The sequence below is a fragment of the Schistocerca gregaria genome, chromosome 2, assembly GCF_023897955.1.
Source record: "Schistocerca gregaria isolate iqSchGreg1 chromosome 2, iqSchGreg1.2, whole genome shotgun sequence".
Classification (NCBI taxonomy): domain Eukaryota; kingdom Metazoa; phylum Arthropoda; class Insecta; order Orthoptera; family Acrididae; genus Schistocerca; species Schistocerca gregaria.
In genome coordinates, this window is record NC_064921.1 from 72,934,122 (window position 1) to 72,954,733 (window position 20,612).

At 44.0% G+C, this 20,612-nt stretch overlaps 1 protein-coding gene across 9 annotated transcripts in view; it reads right to left on the reverse strand.

The window, feature by feature from the left end:
- LOC126336343 (trichohyalin) overlaps positions 1-20,612 on the reverse strand; it is a 415,368-nt gene that overhangs the window by 305,179 nt on the left and 89,577 nt on the right. For all 9 annotated transcript variants that reach the window (XM_049999914.1, XM_049999913.1, XM_049999908.1 and 6 more), the window contains exon 2: positions 9,140-9,245. In XM_049999914.1, coding sequence (XP_049855871.1) covers positions 9,140-9,240 — 101 coding nt within the window. In that variant the 5' untranslated portion in view covers positions 9,241-9,245. The remainder of the gene's footprint in view (positions 1-9,139; positions 9,246-20,612) is intronic.

The window sequence follows — 20,612 nt, forward strand, 5'->3', positions numbered from 1 at the left end:
TGTTATCTCCCCCTTCCCCTCCTCCCCCCCCCCCCCCCCCACCTCCACTTCTAGTGCTGCGACCTGCAGTTTGCAAGTGGTTATGGCATGTTGACGTCGAGCATAGGCAGTGGGCACATTAATGTGATTGGACTGTGTAAAAGGACGCGGCGGTACAGCCAGAAGGATTGTAATGAGACTGACAACGGTCGCTGAATCCGTTACTTACTAGAGCGAGATTTGCCGCAGCAACTAGCACGCCGGGAATTAGGAGCATCTAGAGAATCTTCCATCCGCATGCCGTATGCGCCGGAGCGAAGCGGTTAGCGGTGGAGACGAGGCGTGGTCGGCTGGAGTGGGCGACATATTCTGCTGGCGCGGTCGTGCATTCTTTGAATGCGTCAGGAAGCGCGCGCCACGAGTTCCGTAGTGTCACATTAGTCGCGTTCCTAAACGTCCGTGGCGCTTCACGCTGCCTAACCACACCTCTAGTCAAACTACACTGTAAAACGTAGCGGGGGAAGTATCAGGTTCACTGATGTAGCTGTAGTGGAGCTTCGAAATTTGCGTGTGGTTTGTCACGTGCTCTGTGTGTTGAAGGATCGCCTTTTCGAAACCCAGTAATTCCTACCCACTGCGACGCTTAAGTTATTTTGCTCAAAGGTGCGCACAGCCTTCCTCTGTAACGGTGCAAAGGCGTGGACTCGAAAAGGCCACAGCTCAGAGCTTCACGTTACGTGTAAGGTCAACACCGACTCAAAGGGAGGCCTCGGCGCTTGTTCGTGACGTCACGTCAGCTAGGCACGGCGAACGCCAGGTCTGTTGCAGGCATACACATAATGGTGGTGTCTTCCTCCGTGACACAGGAAAATGCGAAACTATTGGCAGTAGTTGACCAACACACATTGTTCTGAGAGATTTGTGCAATCAATTAATTGTGCAACTCGTTACACTTCTTAAAAAATAGTCTACTCCTGAACTTAAATTTCCACCTGTTTTAAGCATTGACATACAAAAACAACTTCATGGTTCAGCAGCAACAGAATTCGTGCTTCTTTACATTATTTGTAAATCTGTGGAAGTTACGTTTGTACTGGGTTGCTTTTACAAGAAACTGTGAACATATTGGTGTTCTTCTTTAGGTATCTAGGTTGACTATGGGGTCAGGAGCACTGAATGTTAATGAACTATCTTGCGATTGTACACGTTGGGGGAGGGGGTGGGGGACAGAAGAAGAGGCAAAAGAGGGATACTTGTTTTATAAAATAAAATTTTTTTATCTTATAAAGTTTCTCCTTTCAGTTGCAAGAGGGGAATATTTCTCTTTTCTAATGTGCATGTTTGAAAAAGTTTAAGCTCAGCAGTATTTTCAACGTATGCAGCTATTTTGTTTCCTGTTTACAATTCCTTTCGTTAAAAACGACTGTAATCTAATGACTGGCAACAGTTTTACACATGCAAATTAGTTCACATTTCCAGTGTCGATGTCAAACGAAAATAAATAAATAAAAGAAACGAGTTCATTGTAAGGGGGTTGGGGTAACTTTCGATAACAAAAAGGGTCAAGTAAATATAGTTACTTGAATGTAAAATTTCCCAAGCTTGCAAGGGGGCAAAGCGTCTTCTCATATTTATCTACGTTTGTTTCGACAGGATTCAGTAATATAGAACTATGATCTTCATTTGTAGCTTTACGACAGTAATAAAATCTTTCATCTAAATAAAACTGCAGAATCCAAAACAATCCCAAACATTTTGTCCAAAAATAAGAGATTTATAGTGATAAGCAGGCCCAGGCGTTTCTGCCTGCAACAGACGTGGCGTTCGCCGTGCCTAGCTACGTGACGTCACCAACAAGTGACGAGGCCTTCCTTTGAGTCGGTGTCACATTGGCACCAAACTACAACACAATTATGCCAACGCCGTTGTGGACTTGTCACACGATTGGTAGATCGTCAGAGCGCCTCTTGCCCACATTTCGGCCCTTCTTTTAACCACTCGGCGTGGAGGATAGAACCGAGACGCCTAAAGTTGAAATCACACAGTTTTCTAATGGGTGGCAGAGAAAAACATTCAAACACACCGTCGCTGAGAATCGGCATGAAGGGGCCGCAGAGGTAGCATAAAGGGCGTCAATGATACCACCTCTTTTTTGTACTTATATGGATATGGTGTCTATTCTTTCGGACATGTCCGACACCATATTCATATAAGTATATAGATCCTCTTCTGTGCGGATGAACACATATTACCCGAACTCTTACGGAACTTGGTATGAATGTCTTCCACGAGTAATGAGTTTGTTGGGTAGGGACACTACGAATGTAATGTGTGGACATATAAGGTGAGAATGTGGGTCTCGCGGGAGGCGTGCGCGAGATATTCCCTGCAGTCGCGCTACCCTCCGTGCCCTCCGTGGCTCAGATGGAGCCGGCACGGTAGCTCAGCCTGTTCGGTCAGAGAGCTGCTTGGCCTCTGTAATAAAGAAACTGCGTGGAAGGATCAACAAACGAACTTCAACGGATGCCTTGTGACGTCCGCAATGACCAAACACAACGATCAACAACGAACAAAATGAAAAAAAAGATGGATAGAGCGTCTGCCATGTAAGCAGGAGATCCCGGGTTCGAGTCCCAGTCGGGGCACACATTTCCACCTGCCCCGTTGATATGTATCAACCCCCGTCAGCAGTTGAAGGTATTAATATAATTCTAATTTCGTTTTAACCCCTTCTTTTGGAGCGCTGATTCCCACACACTTCGTGGTGAGAAACGACACGTCACAGTGCGATCAGCAACCGGAAGACATTCTCCACTGCCTTTGATAATGCTGACACGTACGGAGGTTTCAACCCTTCTCTAAGGAGACTGTGAGGCTGAATCTCTATTAAACGTGGTCTGACCTCTTTGGAGTGTAGCACGGCCGCAATTTTTGCTCTGGTGTACAGTGTGGAACCACTAGGGATCGTCCACCAACATTCAGATTCGAACGTGATCCGAAGCGACAAAGGGTGATTATGCTTTTGCCGATCCTAGTCCGTTCCAGATCCAGATCAGCATACTAAGAAGCAGATCAAAACTACTACATATTCGTAATATAGTTTAACAGTAATAGCTGAAGACGATGTCTCACAAAAAGTTTTATTTGAGTATGAACTCCAGCTACGAAAAAATGCTGTATTTTTGTATTAACTCTATTCGTGTTTAGACTGAGATCTCTACAAGGTACGGGCACAGCTTACATAGAAGAACACGAACTGCCTAAGCTAAGAGAAAGCTGAAAGGTGGAAGGAACATATAAAGGGTCTACATAAGGGAAACAAACTTGAGGACAATATTGCAGAAAGAGAAGATGAAGGAAGTGAACATGAGATGGGAGATAAGATATTGCAAGTATAATTTGACAGAGCGCGAAAGGACTTAAGTAGAAAGAAGGCTCCTGGAGTAAACGACATTCCCCCAACATTACTGAGATCTTTCGAAGATCCAGCCATGACAAAATTATTCCACCCCGTGTGCAAGATGTGTGAGACACGTGAAATAATCTGCAGTTCAAGAAGAATGCCGTAAGTTCAATTCCAAAGGCAACTGCTGACAGGATTGAATGCTTTCGCACAATCACTTTAATAAGTCATGGTTGCAAAATACTGACACGAATTCTTTACACAGAAGAATAGAACAACTAGTGGAAACAGACTTCCTGGAAGATGAGTTTGGGTTCTGGAGAAATGCAGGAACACGCAGGGCAATACTGAACCCACTACTGGATCTAGAAGAAAGATTGAAGAAAGATAAACCAGCGATTGTAGCATTTCTTGATTTAGAGAAGTCTTTTGAGAATGTTCATTGGACCATACTCTTTGAAATTTTGAATGTGACAAGGATCAAATACAGGGAGTGAAAGGTTATCCACAACTTGTAGCACAGAAGTCAGGTTGAAAAGGGAAAGAGACAGGTTTGTTGCCTGCCCCCGATGTTACTCAATGGGAACACTGAGCAAGGAGTAATTTAGGAAGCGAATTAAAGTTCAGGGGGAAGCAATAAAAACTTTAAGGTTTTCCGATGACGTTGTCAATCTGTCAGAGACGGCGGAGGACTTGGAAGAGGAGCTGAATGGAATGGATAGTGTCTTGAAAGTGAGGTGTCAGATGAATATCAACAAACGTGAGTGAAGTGTAATGGAAGCCAATTTCAATCAGACGATGCAGGAGAATTACACAAGTAAATGAGACACTAAAAGTAATTGAACAGTTCTGCTATTTCACAAGTAAAATATTTAATAACGTTCGAGGCAGAGTAGATATAAAATGCTCATTTCCTAAAGAAAAACATTTTTGAAAAATAGAAATTTGTTAAGAACTAATAAAATTTAAGTGAGAATACACTGACAGAAATAAAATTGCAACACCAAGAAGGAGCTGTGCGACATAAACGAAAGTTGGTAGACCTGCGTTTCTACATCTGAAAGATGATGTCTGATGAAACTTGGCGCTAATCGCATGAGAGTGGGGCTACTAGCGACACTGTGAGGATGCAAACCAGTTTTGCCTCGAATACACACTGTAACGACCTTGAGCGTTAGTTACCTTTGAAATTGGATGTGGTGAGTTGAAATCGGTCAAAAATGCCTTTAAGACGACAAAGACGCCGTTATCAACACCTCACTGAATTTGAACGAGGTCGTATAATAGGGCTACGACAAGCTGGATGTTTCCTCTGTGATACTACGGAAAGAATTGGCTGGAATGTAGCCACTGTACATGACTGTTGGCAAAGATGGTCAGCAGAATGTATGGTCGCAAGAAGACTGGGCTTCGGGCGGCCACGTGTTAGAGCCGAGACGGAAGACCATAGTGTCCGGCGTATGGTTCTGGCGCATCATACTGCAATCTGCAGCTGCCATTTGAACAGCGTTTGGCACCATAGACACATAACGAACTGTCACAAATCGGTTACTTCAAGGACAGCTCCGAACCCGATGTCCTAAAGTGTGCTTTCCACTGACCCCAAACCACCGCCATTTGACATTTCAACAGCGTCAAGCGAGTGACCATTGGAGGGCAGGGTGGAGGTCTGTTGAGTTATCTGATGACAGCTGGCTCAGCCCCGGTGCCAGTGATGGCTGTGTGTTGGTCAGCAGGAGGCCAGTACAGGGCCTGCAACCACCCTGTCTGCGTGCTAGACACACTGGACCCACACCTGGAGTTATGGTCTGGGGTGAGATTTCGTATGACAGCAGGAGCACTCTCGTGGTTATCCCACAGACCCTGAATGCAAATCTGTACGTCATTCTGGTGATTCGACCTGTTGTGCTGCCATTCACGAACAGCTTTCCAGGGAACATTTTCCAACACGATATAGCTCACCCACACACCGCTGTTGTAGCCCAACATGCTGTAAAGAGCGTCGACGTGCCTTGGCCTGCTCGATCGCCAGATCTGTCTCCAATTGAGCACATATGGGACATCATCGGACGACAGCTCCAGCATCATCCAGAAACATCAGTAACCGTCCCTATACTGGCTGACCAACAGCAACAGGCATGGAACTCCATCCAACAAACTGACATCCGGCACCTGTACAACACAATTAATGCACGTCTGCAGGCATGCATTCAACATCCTGGCGGTTACACCGGTTAGTAATGTGCCTGCATTTCACATTTGCGTCGGCTTATCTCGCGCTTACATTAACCTGTGATCTTGCAAATTTAATCACTTAGATATGCTACCTCGACAAATCTGTTCCCGAAATTTCATTTCTCTACATTAATTATTTTATGCTGTGATTTTTTTCCTTTGGTGTCTGTCCACGATAGTCGGCCACTCAGAATATCAATCCAAAACAAACAGTGAACGACGAATCTCCGTTTATAAATTTTAATTTTATGAATGAGAGAGTGTCAAAACTGTTTGAATTATATTATTTCGTTGCAGAATATTGTCTTGGACGGAGCGCATTCATTCACACATGTACAATTCGAGCTTCTACAAAGTCAAAGTACTCAAGCTGTCGCTATAACACAATCCATCAGCGTATGACCTTACTAGATGTGACACCACTTATTCAAACGAACAGTACAGTAATTAATTTCTGCAATGTGATTTCTCCAGTTCCGGAGAAAGATTCAGTCTGTGGATGCAAACAGTGCTCGTGAAATCACTGTTTGCGCTGCCTCGCTTGTTGTCAATGATTTGTAACACATGATAAATATTTTTGGCTATTCGTATCAGATAAAATTATATCTACTGTTCCCTTTAAATAGTATTACTAGCTAGCGAGAGCGCAACATTTTCCGGCATCGCCGAACGCTATTCTGTACCCATTTAGCCGTCAATCAGTTATTATCTCTGAGTGCAGACTAGTTAGAATGCATCTCTGACTGCAGGCCAGTGAGCCTGCATCTCTGACTGCAGACGAGTTTGCCTGCATCTCTGACTGCAGACCATTGAGCCTGAGCATTCCGAAAGGACTCTCCGCGCTGCCTCTCAGCAAGAAAGCTTCTTTCCCTGAGTACGCAGGATAATAATACTCGCCAGCATTGACACTGTGTGTACGCAATAGGAACTGACCCGCCTTGAATGAGCGTCTGAATACCAGCGTCACATGACTCAATATGAATGTCCGCTACGTAGTAGACGTCATGTACACAGGCGGCCAAGTTCTGAGCTGTCTGCGCGTCCACCTCCATCAATCTCCGGTAGCCTATGAGATTTATAGTCTGATTTAAATTAGTCAGCATTTGACATTTGCGACGCAAAATTGCGACATCGCGGTGACAAGTGCTATTTGTAGGTAGCCGCCACAGCACTCCATTCTCCACGACGATAGAAATTCGCTTTAAAGGTCTCTATCTGTTACAAAAATCTCGTGAGAAACTGAAATTCACACACAAAATTGATCTCTATGGTCATTCTAAGCATTTCAATATTCTATTCTATATTTTATTAATTACTGCCAGAGTTAAAAATAATTCTTTTGAAGTAATTGAAATTTTCCTATCCGGAGTAGGCTCAAAAATTATCAGTTCATAACGGGAAAACTACTACGGTGATTGCCTAAATATTCGCTCAGGAAGGATCTATCCGAAGTTGCGTAGCTCATCCGTTTCCTACGTGTAAGCTTTGTAATAGGGCACTTTCCTGCAAGTTTGTCGGTATTTAATTTGAAACAAACAGAAACTTCGAAGTTCAAAGTCTCTATCTCCTATTGAACGTGCGTTTTGGAAGACGACGGTCTGTTCATCCTGATTTAGGTTCACTATGATTTCCCTGAATTATTCCAAGCATATGCCGATACGGTTCCTTTGAAAAGAGCACTGCCGATTTCATGTCGAAGCCTTTTGTAATCCGAACTTGTACTGCGTCTCTAATGACTTCGCAGTCGACGGGCCGTTTAAGTTAAATGTTTCTTCCTTCTGCCTCCTACAAAATTCAGGCAAAAATTCTCAAACTGATATGTGCTTAGATCTCTATAGTGTATCTGAGCATGTTGAAATCGGTTCTTAATTTTAATTAGGAACGGAGTTCTGTTTTTTTTTTCTTTAAATAGGTGAAATTTTCAGGTCCGTAAAAGCTTTTTACTTGAGACAAAATGCTTCGATCAAAAGAACTGGCACCACAATGGGAACCGAAAATGTCAGACTACCATCGGTGTATTGGTAGCTGAAGTACACCAACCCTCTAGCCACCTAGTGAGTTAACGCTGTATGACAAAATTACTCTTAATGATTAATGGAAACCACCTCAGCTGTATTTTTACACATTCTCTCCTTACTGCACCGAGACCACCTTCAGCATTCAACAGACTTTCATTGGTTTTTTTTCTACATCTTGTAAGGATCAACAACTTGGAAGGTGTTTCTCTCCACTATGCCACCATTCGTAAGCAAATGCCTTACACTCCACGATCCCCTATTCCTCTCTCTCCCTCTGTCTCCTTCTCTCTCTCTCTCTCTCTCTCTCTCTCTCTCTCTCTCTCTCTCTGTTTGTCTCTCTCACACACTCTCTCTTCCTCTCTATCCACTTCCCTGTCTACTTGCCTCTGTGTCCCTCTTCATATCTGACGTTATCCCTTCCTACCCTCTTTGCTACTCTCCCACTCTGAGAGGGACAAAAAATAGGTTACTAATCTGCACCGTAAAAGATGTAACTTAATTATCGAAGTACATAGAAATGTTTACTTCCTTAACTAGAAAGTTAAGTAAGGTACGTTCGTTTTATTGGAGGCAAGGGTTGGACGCAGTGGTTTGGTCTGGGTCCGCAACTTATGGCAATATTCAGTGTCCATTTCAAGTAATGTACCATTTGTTGACTATTTAGGAGAGCAGTGATTAAGTTCGTACTGAAATATGGCACCAATTTTGTAATGGATATGCCTGCAACAGTCAACGAACTTCACAAGTACTTGAGAATTTACGCATGTAAAGGCGTCAGATTCCGAACATAATATTCTGAAAATTGAAATCTTTTATTGGAAGATTTTTACAAGATGACGACCGAATGGTTCTGAATGAAACGTTTCTAACGCTACTGGTAAGCCCTCCAACCTCGATTATTTCAAGAATCGACCTCCCATGTATAAAACACCTTTATATGTGTGATTTCAAATGACTAACACATTTGATGAGAAGCGCGTAAAACCTTTATGGCTGATGACACAAAAACATAATAATAAAATCACAAACAAAAGTTATTTCCTTTCATTATTTTTTGGGGGGGTATCGGCGAGAAATTATATATGTAAAGTGTGTTGGAAGTCGCTACGGTCTCTCATCCTCAAATACTGGATGAATAAAGTCTGGGCAATTTGCGAGCCATGAGATACTCTGCTTCAAGACATATAAACAGTTTCTAATATTTGACTTACTGCGTTAAACGTTTAATGTAGAATCGGTCGTCTTAATGAGTAGACTGTGACACCATTTAAAATTTTTAAATTCAGCAAAAAATTAGATGAAGTATTGACAGTAAAATTTTTGTTTTCAAGCTGTTTAGACAGGCAATCTACAACTAGGGCCGGATGACCGCATTAGCTGCTGCTGCCAGCCCGCATCGGCAAAGTCGTATGTGACACCGGCCCAAAACATGACTGACCCACTCCCCGTTGTAAACCTTTTGCCAGTAATGCTTTGCAAAAATCAGGTAGCTCGCTGAACTCACCTGAAGCATCGCTTGCACCTGGTTGGCCAGCGCACCTGAGGGTGGAAACCAAGGGGGCACAGGGGGTCGCCTTTGGAAGCTGGGAACTGTCGGCTGTACATTATTTCTGAAAAAGAGAGAAACTCTTGTAATCGATACCTCTTACAAAATTAACGATTTTGTAGCAAAGTAGAAACATCAGTCGTAAAGATCTTATGGACTAAAGGCAAAGGGTTTCATTAAAATCCGCGACACATTTTGTACAGAGTCTAAAACAGCACAGGTATCAGTCAATATAGACGACATGGAGGAACTCGAAAGTTGTCTCCGTTATAGCACAAAGTATTTTACTTCACGAATACTCCAGACAAACGGCGCCATGTTTTTTTTTCTTCTTCTTCCTCTTCTCTTCATGGAGCAAGTTTACAGCATGATCCGTCTTCACTGAAGTCATCTGTTCTCGGTTATCCTATATCTCTGATTCTCGCTGGTCCTTAATGTATTACTTCTTTAACTGATCCGTCTTTAGCCATCCTGTTGATGTGTTGTTTCCATTTTATGCATCCTTGACCTATTTTTTCATTCATAAACTATGCATTAAGTTCTAATTTTATAGCCTTGTTTTGTTTTTGATTTGTGAAGACATAATCTCTTAACTATCCTCAAAAATTTCATCTCAGCCGACTCTATTCTCTTCTTGTCTTTCTTAATTAGCGTCCAGTATTCAGAATAAGGGTACCCATTACTTTGTAAAATTTTAGCTTTGTATCCATCCTTGTTTTGCCATCAGTGAAAACATGTTCTATGTAATGTGTCATATATATCTGAAACTCATCTAATTTATAGTGACATCTTTTTATATAACTAGCTAATAGTGCAGCCTAAGAAATGAAAATGTGACACGTGGTCTATTGATTGTTCACCTTATACTATTTTGGAGCGTATTGCATATTTTATTTGGAATGCTGTTAACTTAGCTTCTTACTGGAATTTTTTGATTATAGTTCTTACTTGTTTGATTTAGGCAATGTATTGCAAATTGGACGTCATTTCTCCTTGTGGATAATTATTTTATCATCGATAAAGAGCAGGGTATTTACGAGTGTATGTCCTGGCATTAATCTGACGCTTTGTTTAACTTCTCGTTTCTATTTCCTAACAATGTCGTCACTCTATCGGCGGCCTGTTCATAATCTATGAATGCGATATGAGTCTCCGAGTTGTATTTTCATAGTTTTTCAATTAGCTGACGTGCGTCAGTAACATCGCCAGTACAAGTTCGTTCTTCTCTAAATCTATTTTGATCCTCTGTTAGGAGGGCGTCAGCTATCTTTCTCATTCTATTGTTAATGATTCTTCCGTGTGGTTTGTAAGAAGCTTGCAGAAGCTTATTCCTCCATAGTTGTCATGGACATTTCTTCTTCCTTTTTTATACAGCGGATCACCTCCGCTATGTTCTACGATTCAAATATTACCCTCGTCTTTCAGCACTCCTTTAAAGAAGGGTAAGAGCCTTAGTTTAACGTTGACTTGCAGCTTTCCTGTTTTCCGTTTGATTCAGGACCTCCTGTATCTCATCTAGTGTGATGTCGTCTCCTTGATACAAAAGTTGGCCTCTTTTATCCCTTGAAGTTGTAATTTTTTATTCTTTGCCATCTTCTTTAGACTATATTCCATGGCAGGGTTTTATTCTAATCTCTTTATCTATGGCATTTAAACCTTAGCATCTCTTTCTTATTTCACCAGTTTATAAATCACCTTTTGTCTATCACTCGTCATTTTCTGTAGTTGATATACATCTGTCCTACGGTTCTTATGTTGTTTCCTTGCTATTGTTTTGGCAAAGCTGCTCTTTTTTACGTTTATATCTCTCGACTCTCTTATTTATTACCATGTAGATTCAAGAGATAAGAATTTTTTTCTTTAACTGCATTCTCGATCATTCCATATTCTGAAGTTAACATCACGCTTCAAATCGGACACAGAATGGCCCTCACTCTAAGATTAAAGTTAATATTACTAGACATACTATAAAATTTAACACAGGCTTGAGTTACACATTCTGAGGTTATTGTGAATGACTGAGTATTATTAACTTAAATTTAGTTTCCATTAATTGATTTATGAAGCTGTGAAAAACTCATGGCCGTGACGGCCATAAACGACTTAACAGTGGAAGATTTTAGTGGTATGTAGACATACACTGATTCCGTTTGTTTCTCACGAACACACAACTTTTATAAGCAAACCTAACAGCCATTCCGTTTGAGAATTGAATGAACACATACACAAAGGTTGCCAGCTGATAGAACGAATCCTTTAGGAAAACTAAATGATTAAGCTACAGCAAAGTAAATTGTGTACAATGTTTCGAGCCAGCTGGAGTGCGTTGTCGAAGTATGCATAAAATGGAAAAAACTCGGCAGAACACCCTGAAGCAAACAAGTAATAAATCGCGCCTAGAAATGCTGAGACATTACAGCAAATTCAACTTGTTAACTGGGTTTCGCATTTCAAAGCTTTGAAGGCCCAATTTTTTCTGGTCACAGCAGTAAGTTGGGTCCCCAACACCATTTGAAAACAAAGCGCACGGCCTCTTTTTTGCGCCAGCCGAGGAATTGCATTTACTTTGAACGGTTACACTCACAGCTTCAGTTTCCGTTTAAATATGCCAGTGTATAGCGATATCAACGTAATATTGCACCACATCATTTCGTTCACTTATTTGTCTTCTTCGGTCAGCAAAAGCTTAAAAAAATGCCCGAAACAACTGATTGTTGCTAGTGAATGATTACTGGTTTCCTTTATTTTTCACCTCCTATATGCACCAAATTATAGACACATGTAGTAATATTTTTCTTTAGCACATAAATAAACCAAAATTACATGTTTTCAGTTAAAAATTGGATTTTGAGATGCTTTCTGGTTGTTTTGTTACCACAGTTTGAGATACTTTTATTGGTGGCTTGCACGCATTTAATCTATAGAAACTTCCGGATAATTTGCTTTCACAATAAATATAAAGTACCTTCTTAACAGTTCTAGCGAACTTAATTACCAAATGTGGAATTGTCGTTGCTCGACTGAGTGTGACATAGCGAAGGATAACATATGGATATTTACGAGGACGTAAGGAGCATTGAGCCATAAAGATTGTATTGTGTTTTATATCTACATACATTGGTAAGCCAAAACATTACGACCATTGTCCACGGCCACCTTGGATGCCTCGTGGAGGCGTTGCTGGCACTTGACACGATAACAATAGTATGTAAGCGGGTCTGACACGTATATGGGATCACCCTAGCGAAGATATGAGCTGCAAATGGAGAAATTCATTGAGATAAGCGACTTTGACAAAGGGCAGATTATTATTACGCTTCGCCTGTAAACGGGTATTCGAAAACGGCAAAACTGGTCGAATGTTCACGAGCTACTACCGTAAGCATCTACGGAAAGTGGTCGAAGGACAGTGAAACTACCAGGAGGCGCTAAATGGTTGGACGTCGTCGACTCTTCACAAAATGTTGGGTTCGGAGGCTTGCCTACTCTCTCAAGTAGGCTAGCTGGTGATCAGATGCATGTCTGCCGGAAGAGCACAATAATGGTGCACGCATAACTGCTTCGAGGCACACCGTTCATCGTACGCCGTTGAACATAGAGCTCTGCAGCAGACCACCCCTACGTGTTCACATATTGACCCAACAACATCGTCAGTTACGTTTGCAGTGGGCACGGAACCATCAGAATTCGCCCATCGATAAATGGGAACGTGTCGGCTCTTCGGGGGAGAATCAGATTTTTGCTACACTAGGACGATGGTCGTCTCCATAAATGCCACCATCGAGGTAAACGGCGGCTCGAAATGTGCAGCGCGCCAGGAACGCAGGCTCGTGGGAGCAGTATTATGCTATGGGAGACGTTCTCCTGTGGTTACACGGGACCTGTAGTAGTAATCGAAGACACGCTGACCGCTGCGAACCATCCCTTCATGCTTGATATCTTCCCCGACGGCGATGTCATCCTTCAGCAATATAATTGTCCGTGTCTAGGAGCCAGATCCGTGCTACAGTGGTTGGAGCACCATTATAGTGAGCTCAAGCTGATGTCTCACCTACAAAATTCGCCTTATGTAAATCCTATGGAACCCATCTGGGTCGCTATCGGGCGCCATCACCGCGTACGCAAATCAGCGGCCCGGTATTTACGCGAATTACGTCACCTGTGCGTAGACATGTAATGCCACATACCTCCACAAACCTACCAACAAACTGTCGGATCCCCGATATTCTGAATCAGTGATGTATTTCGTTCCAAAGATTGACAAGCAAGCTATTGAGCAGGTAGTCATAATGTTTTGGCTCATTAGCGTATATACTCTGCAAGCTACTGTACAGTCAATGCATTTCATACATTTCTGTCCTACTTCATTCGAGTATTGAGGGTGGGAAAAATGACTTCCTGTCTGAATTGGTGAGCGCCCTAATCTCGTTCCTTATTCTCACAAAACCTACGCTATGTGTGCGAAGGGAGCAACATTTTCGCTCTTCCTCGAATACAGACAGGATTTCGCGAAAAGAACCTTTCTTTCGAAGGTTCTTTAAGTTCCCTGAACATCCCCTTCACTTCCATTTTAGCAACCTGTTGACGAGCTAACCAACGCGGCTCTGAATTCGTCCGATGGTTGTAGCCATGCCAACTTCCATAAGGATAGCGTCTGCTGAAGCAGTATCCTAGTCCACCTCGGTAGCTGCACGATTAGAGCGGCAGACTGCTTACCAAAGGGACCCGGATGCGATTACCGGCCGGGCCGAAGAGTTTCTCGACTTACTCTCGCATCGTCATAACTGATATTTCACTGTTAAGATGACTGTATGGGTTTGCACTGAAAGCCAATAAATAAATAAAAAAATAAAAAGCACTCTCCGAGTATTAATAGCACCAGTCTCTTGTATGTGGTTTGCTTTGAAGAAGCACTGAGCTTTCCCGTGCTTTTCGGAGTACAATACGAAACGAGTTACACGCGAACTAGAAGAAAAGCATGCAAAGTGATTAGAGTTAGGAATATTAGCAAAGACCTTACGTAGCGGTCGCAGGTATCGTCTGCAGTGGATCAGTGATCATTAGAAATTGTAAGTGTAGAGCAGCCACAAGGCGAATGTAAACTTTCTTTATTTTGCCCTGTTCATTCTTTTTTGGGTATGTCGATTAAGAGCAATTCGTCCGTAAATTGCTAAGACCAACAGAACTATGGGAGACTGTATATTACACTCATGCTCATAACTTAAGGATAATACTGCTACATGGTGAAACAACGCTCTGGTGGACGGTTTGCCAGTTTAAATCACCTCGGGGCATGACCATGCGCTGCATTTGACTTGCGATCGTCGCACGGTGGCGCTGGCAGCAGTCCACATATTCAGAGGTGTGCAGACGTTTTCAGACGTGCTGATTGTGTGTTGAAAATGGCTCAAAGAACACATATTGCTGACGTTATGAGGGATAGAACACTAGGGCGACTGGAGGCTGGTCAAACACATCCGGTCGCAGCACGAGCCCTCCGTGTGCCACAAAGTGTGATCTCAAGCCACTGGAACAGTTGTCTCCAGACACACGGTCTACAGACGACTGACCAGACATGGTTTATTCGCCTAGAGACCTGCAAGTTGCAGGAACTAGATACCGACCCTTTAATGTCCTTGGAAGGGACCTGTATGGAGATCGTGGTTTGATGGTGTGGGTTGGGATTATGATTGGTGCACATACACCCTTACATGTCTTTGATAGAGGTACTGTAACAGGTCAGGTATATCGGGACGTTATTTTGCACCAGTATGTCCGCCTTTTCAGGGGTGGAGTGGGTCCCACCTTCCGCCTGATGGATGATAACGCACGGGCCCACCGAGCTGCCATCGTGGAGGAGTACCTTGAAAAGAAGATATCGGGCGAATGGAGTGGCCTGCCTGTTCTCCAGACCTAAACCCATTGAGCACGTCTGGGTTGCTCTTGGTCGACGTATCGCTGCACGCCTCCAAACCCCTACGACACTACAGGAGCTCCTACAGGCACTGGTGCAAGAATGGGCGGCTATAGCCCAGCAGCTGCTCGACCACCTGATCCAGAGTGTGTCAACCCGTTGTGCGGCCTGTGTACATGTGCTTGGTGATGATATCCCATATTGATGTAAGGGTACATGCGCAGGAAACAGTGGCGTTTTGCAGCACATGTGTTTCGGGACGATTTTCTCTACTTATCACCAATACCGTGGACTTACAGATATGTGTCGTGTGTGTTCCCTATGTGCCTATGCTAGTAGCGCCAGTTTTGTGAAGTGCCACGTTGTATGGCACCGCATTCTGCAATTATCCTTGATTTATGAGCATGCATGTAGTTACAATCAGTTTGGTTATCATACTTCAGTTGTTGGCTACTGGTGATTAGTTCAGAAGTTTGATGTACCTCTTCAAGCTGCAATGTTTGGCTTCTTCCTCCAAATCAACAAACCATAAACTGCACTTCCCACCGATATTCCTGTTGATACCAGACGAGTAATAAGCAATTTGTCTTAGAATTGGTAAGACCAATATCAGTATGAAAGACTGTACATCAGTTACAACCGCATTGGTGATCATTCTTAACTTTTTAGATACCGGTAATTCATACAGAAGTTAGGTGTCTCTCTTAAAAAAGAACTTCTCGTCGATTTGCCTCTTGCAGCGCTTTGGTACGAGGACTCGGGGAAATCATTACAATATTTTGAAATAAAGATAAACTATTGTGTCAACATTTTATTTTGGTTCGCCAGTACAGAGACCGAACTACGAACATCATAAGTGCGACACACTTACGATCGGAGTTACGTGACAACAGCGAAATGACAACAGCAAGAAAATTTTAGAAATCAGAATTAATACAGAGGCTTACCGACAACCATTCTTTCCACGCGCTATTTGCGAGTGGAACAGAAAAGGCGGGGAATCACTTAGTGGTATCAGAACTCTCCGCCACACACCGTCAGGTGGCTTGCTGAGTATTGATGTAGATATAGAAATATTGTTTCACCGCTCAAATTGCCTCTGCAGCAGAGTCGGCGTGTGAAAGAGGAAACAAGGCACACATAGCCCCGACATGCGAAACATTCGCCGCTCTTGATGGGCAACACTAGCAACACCTTAAAATTGTAGTGTACTTCAGCCAAATGACTGCAGTGTTGACGGCATTTAGCTGAAACATCCTGCTTCATCAGCAACGTTGCCCAGCCACACCGTAAAATTGCCGTGTACTGCAGCCAAAAGACAGCATTGTTGCCGGCGATACTACTGCAATCACACAGTGCCGTAACGTGCGAGCAGACAATGTCGTAATATACACTGAGGTGACAAAAGTCATGGGATAGCGACACCCACATGAACAGATGGCAGTATTATCGCGTACACAAGGTATAAAAGGGTAGTGCATTGGTGGAAGTGTCATTTGTACTCAGGTGATTCATGTGAAAAGTTTCCTGCGTGATTATGATCGCACCACGGGCATTAACAGACGGTAGTTGGAGCTAGATGGATGGGGCATTCCATTTCGGAAATCGATGCGGAGTTCAATATTCCAAGATCCACAATGCCAGTATTGTGCCGAGAATACAAAATTTCAGGCATTGCCTCTCACCACGGACAACGCAGTGCTCGACGGCCTCCATTTACCGATCGAGAACAGCTCCGTTTGGGTAGTGTTATCAATGATATCGAAGAAACAACACTGTTGGAAGTAACCGCAGAAGTTGACGTGGGACGGACGACGAACGTATCTGTGAGGACAGTGCTGCGAAATCTGGCGATAACGAGCTGTGGCAGCAGACGACCAACGCGAGCGACTTTGCTGACAGCACGACAGCACCTGCAGCGCCTGTCCAGAGCTTAACATCATCAAGTTTGAACTGTGGTCTGTTCCGATGAGTCCCGATTCCACGTAGTGAGAGCTGATGGTAGGGTTCGAGTGTGACGCAGACCGCACGAAGCCGTAGACCCAAGATGCCAACAATGCACTGTGAGGCTCGTGTGGGCTGTGTTTACCTGGAATGGACTGGGTCCTCTAGTTCAACTGATCCGATCACTGACTGGAAATAGTTCTGTTCTGATACTTGGTGACCAGCCACTCATGGACTTCAGGTTCCCAAACGGCAATGGATTTTTATGGATGAAAATGAACCATTTCAAAGGTTCACAGTTGTTTGCGATTGGTTGAAGAAAATCCTGGACAATTCGAGAGAATGATCTGGCCACCCAAATCGTCCGACATGAATTCCAACGAACATTTATAGGACGTAAGCGCAAATCCTGCATCTGCAACACTTTCGAAATTATGGACGGCTGTAGAGGCACCATGGCTCAATATTTCTGCAGGGAACTTCCAACGAGTTGTTCATGCCACATCGAACTGCTCCACTAAGCCGTGCAGAAGGAGGTCCGGCACGATACTGTATTGTATTGTATTGTATTGTATGTTAATTGGGGGCCTAGAAAGGACAGAGAGGCTTCGTCCCCGCCGCAGCTGCAGTGGTCCACAACCCCACGACGACTACCGCAGTCCACTTCACTCCACCACTGCCCCAGCACCGAACCACTCTTTCAGCGTTATTGTCCGGTTCGGCCATGGTGGACCCTCCCTCCCCTAGGGAACGTCTTACATCAGACGATGTAACCTCTTTGTGTCCGTGGCAGAGTAATAGTGGTGTACGCGTACGTGGAGAACTTGTTTGCGCAGCAATCGCCAACATAGTGTAGCTGAGGCGGAATAAGGGGAACCAGCCCGCATTCGCCGAGGCAGATGGAAAACCGCCTAAAAACCATCCACAGACTGGCCAGCTCATCGGACCTTGACACAAGTCCGCTGGGTGGATTTGGGCCAGGGAACAGGCGCTCCTTCGTGATGACTGGGTGTTGTGTGCTGTCCTTAGGTTAGTTAGGTTTAAGTAGTTCTAAGTTCTAGGGGACCGATGACCATAGATGTTAAGTGCCATAGTGCTCAGGGCCATTTTTTGAACAGGCGCTCCTTCCCAATCCGAAAAGCTTTAGTTATCCCATGACTTTTGTCTACATCGTGTATGGCCTGTGTAAACGCAGCTTAAGGCAAATGCCGATATGGACCCTATAAAACAGACACTGCCGTATTTTTTCCCTATCCTTCTCTATCCCCTCGCTTGTGCTCCGTTGCTGATGATCTCGTCGTCGATGGGACGTTAATCCAAAATCTGCTTCCCTACCTTATGACTTGGAACCATTTGTTAGCAGTTAGTTAATTAGAAACACAGAAGTTCAGGGACTTTGGATGTGGGTACGCCTTGGAAACTGCAGATGGAATAAGCAGTGTTTTGAGCGTGGTAGTGGTGGTGTCTGTGTGATGAGGAGGGGGGTGGCAGAGGGGGGGGGGGGGGAGTGGGGAGGGGCGTCAGTGGGCCTCGGAGCGGCCGTTGTATATATAGCTGAGGCGCCGGCTGGCCCGTAAACACGCACGGACACACACACACGTGGTCCCACGTGCCAGACGGCCTGCTCTGCTCTGGTGGACGGCCGGCTAGTGCTCCGGGGCACAGAGCCACGCAGTTCGCGAGATCCGGGAGCGGCGGATGTACGTAAGGCATACCGCTCCGGAGCCCGGGACTCATTCTCAGAACTGGCTGTACGCCGTTCACACCGACAAGACACTATATTTGTTGCACATCGTATGTACAAGTCAATGAGTAACGAGCACTCCACGACACTCATAGTACCGTATCGTTACTCTCTGAAATGTTTCGTTAGCTGCATGTTTACTTCCCTCCTAGCAGTTCGCGCCCGACATTGCAGTTTTTGTATTCCTCAGCGTAGAAAGCTGTTCGAAGTACAGAATACGTCTTGTCCCTTGCCATGCTTTCTGTCCCGCGTGTAATTCGGGTCCGACTCGGACGGAGTTAGCAGTATTTGTAAGCCTCCAATTCCTTCAAATGGCTCAAATGGCTCTGAGCACTATGGGACTTAACATCTGAGGTCATCAGTCCCCTAAACTTAGATCTACTCAAACCTAACTAACCTAAGGACCTCACACACACCCATGCCCGAGGCAGGATTCGAACCTGCGACCGTAGCAGTCGTGCGGTTCCGGACTGAAGCTCCTAGAACCGCTCGTCCACCGCGGCCGGCCCAATTTCTTCGTTTCACTCGTTAGAGTCTCCGCTTAACTTGTTTTTATTACTTATACAACATTTAGCATTTCAACGTAATAACATTAAAGCACAGAAAATAGCACAAAACAAACTCATAAATAATCATATACTCTACAACATATACACATTTAAATTTTCAATGAAGAAATCTGTACGAAATGACGAGTTACGTCCTTGTGTCCATCCCACATGTACTTCATATACAAGCACTGTAGGTAGTCCGTTAATTTAAGTCCAAAAAATTGTATGAATCGTGTGCGCTATGATCCACGTTTTAGCGTGTCGCTTTACTTTTGGAAATGTTTTCCATTCGGCTACCATGTCGTTAGGGGGCCATATATTGCGTACGTCCGTTCTATTGATCAGTCGACTCATGTCTCTTGCTGTGTCCCTTGTCGCGACAAATTTTGGGCACTCAGAATGGTACCCGAGTGTGTCCTTCGAATTACAACTTCCACATGCGGTTGACCGTTTTAAGTGGATGGAGTAAAGCTTGGAGTTGGTCGCTATTGTCCGGGTTAGCACTATGTGCAGAGTCGATCAAGCGCCTTCTGGTACTATTTTCAACGCTAAATTTCCCACACGATTTTCCATTTGTGCTGTGGTAATCGCAGTTCCCATTTATTACGAACTGAAATTCCGTATGATATATCATTGTGCCTTGCCACTGTAAAGACCTGCCACTTTATGGCAACACTACAGTGTATGCTTGTAGTAGTAGCTTATGCGAGGCAACGGCGTGGCCACAGTTTGTAATTATTTTGATATCACAAAGAGTTCAGTTCTTCAAAATGTTCAAATGTGTGTGAATACCTAAGGGACCAAACTGCTGACGTCATCCGTCCCTACGTTTAACACTACTTAAACTGACTTATGCTACGACCAACGCAAATACCCATGCCCGAAGGAGGACTCGAATCTCCGGCGGGACTGGCCGCGCAGTCCGTGACATGGCGCCTCAAACCGCGCGGCCAATCAGCGCGGCGTTCAGTTCTCGCAACTTCAGATGTTATCATTAATTTCTGTATACCCGTGGTAGATGTTCATCAGTACGTAGAAGAGAAAACTCTGTTCAGGAAACAGAATCCATATACATACATGGTGCATTCACGAGCACGGTTATACCCACAACTTGCTAGGATAAAAAAAAAGGTATATACGTCTAATGGCTACATCGGTAACGACTTTCAGTAACAAAAGCAAATACTTTGTAACGGATGTATGTCTCGCATCAGAGGTGCCATAGACAAAAATAGCGAATCGTGGAAAAAATTAAAATCAAACACACTGAACCAAGTT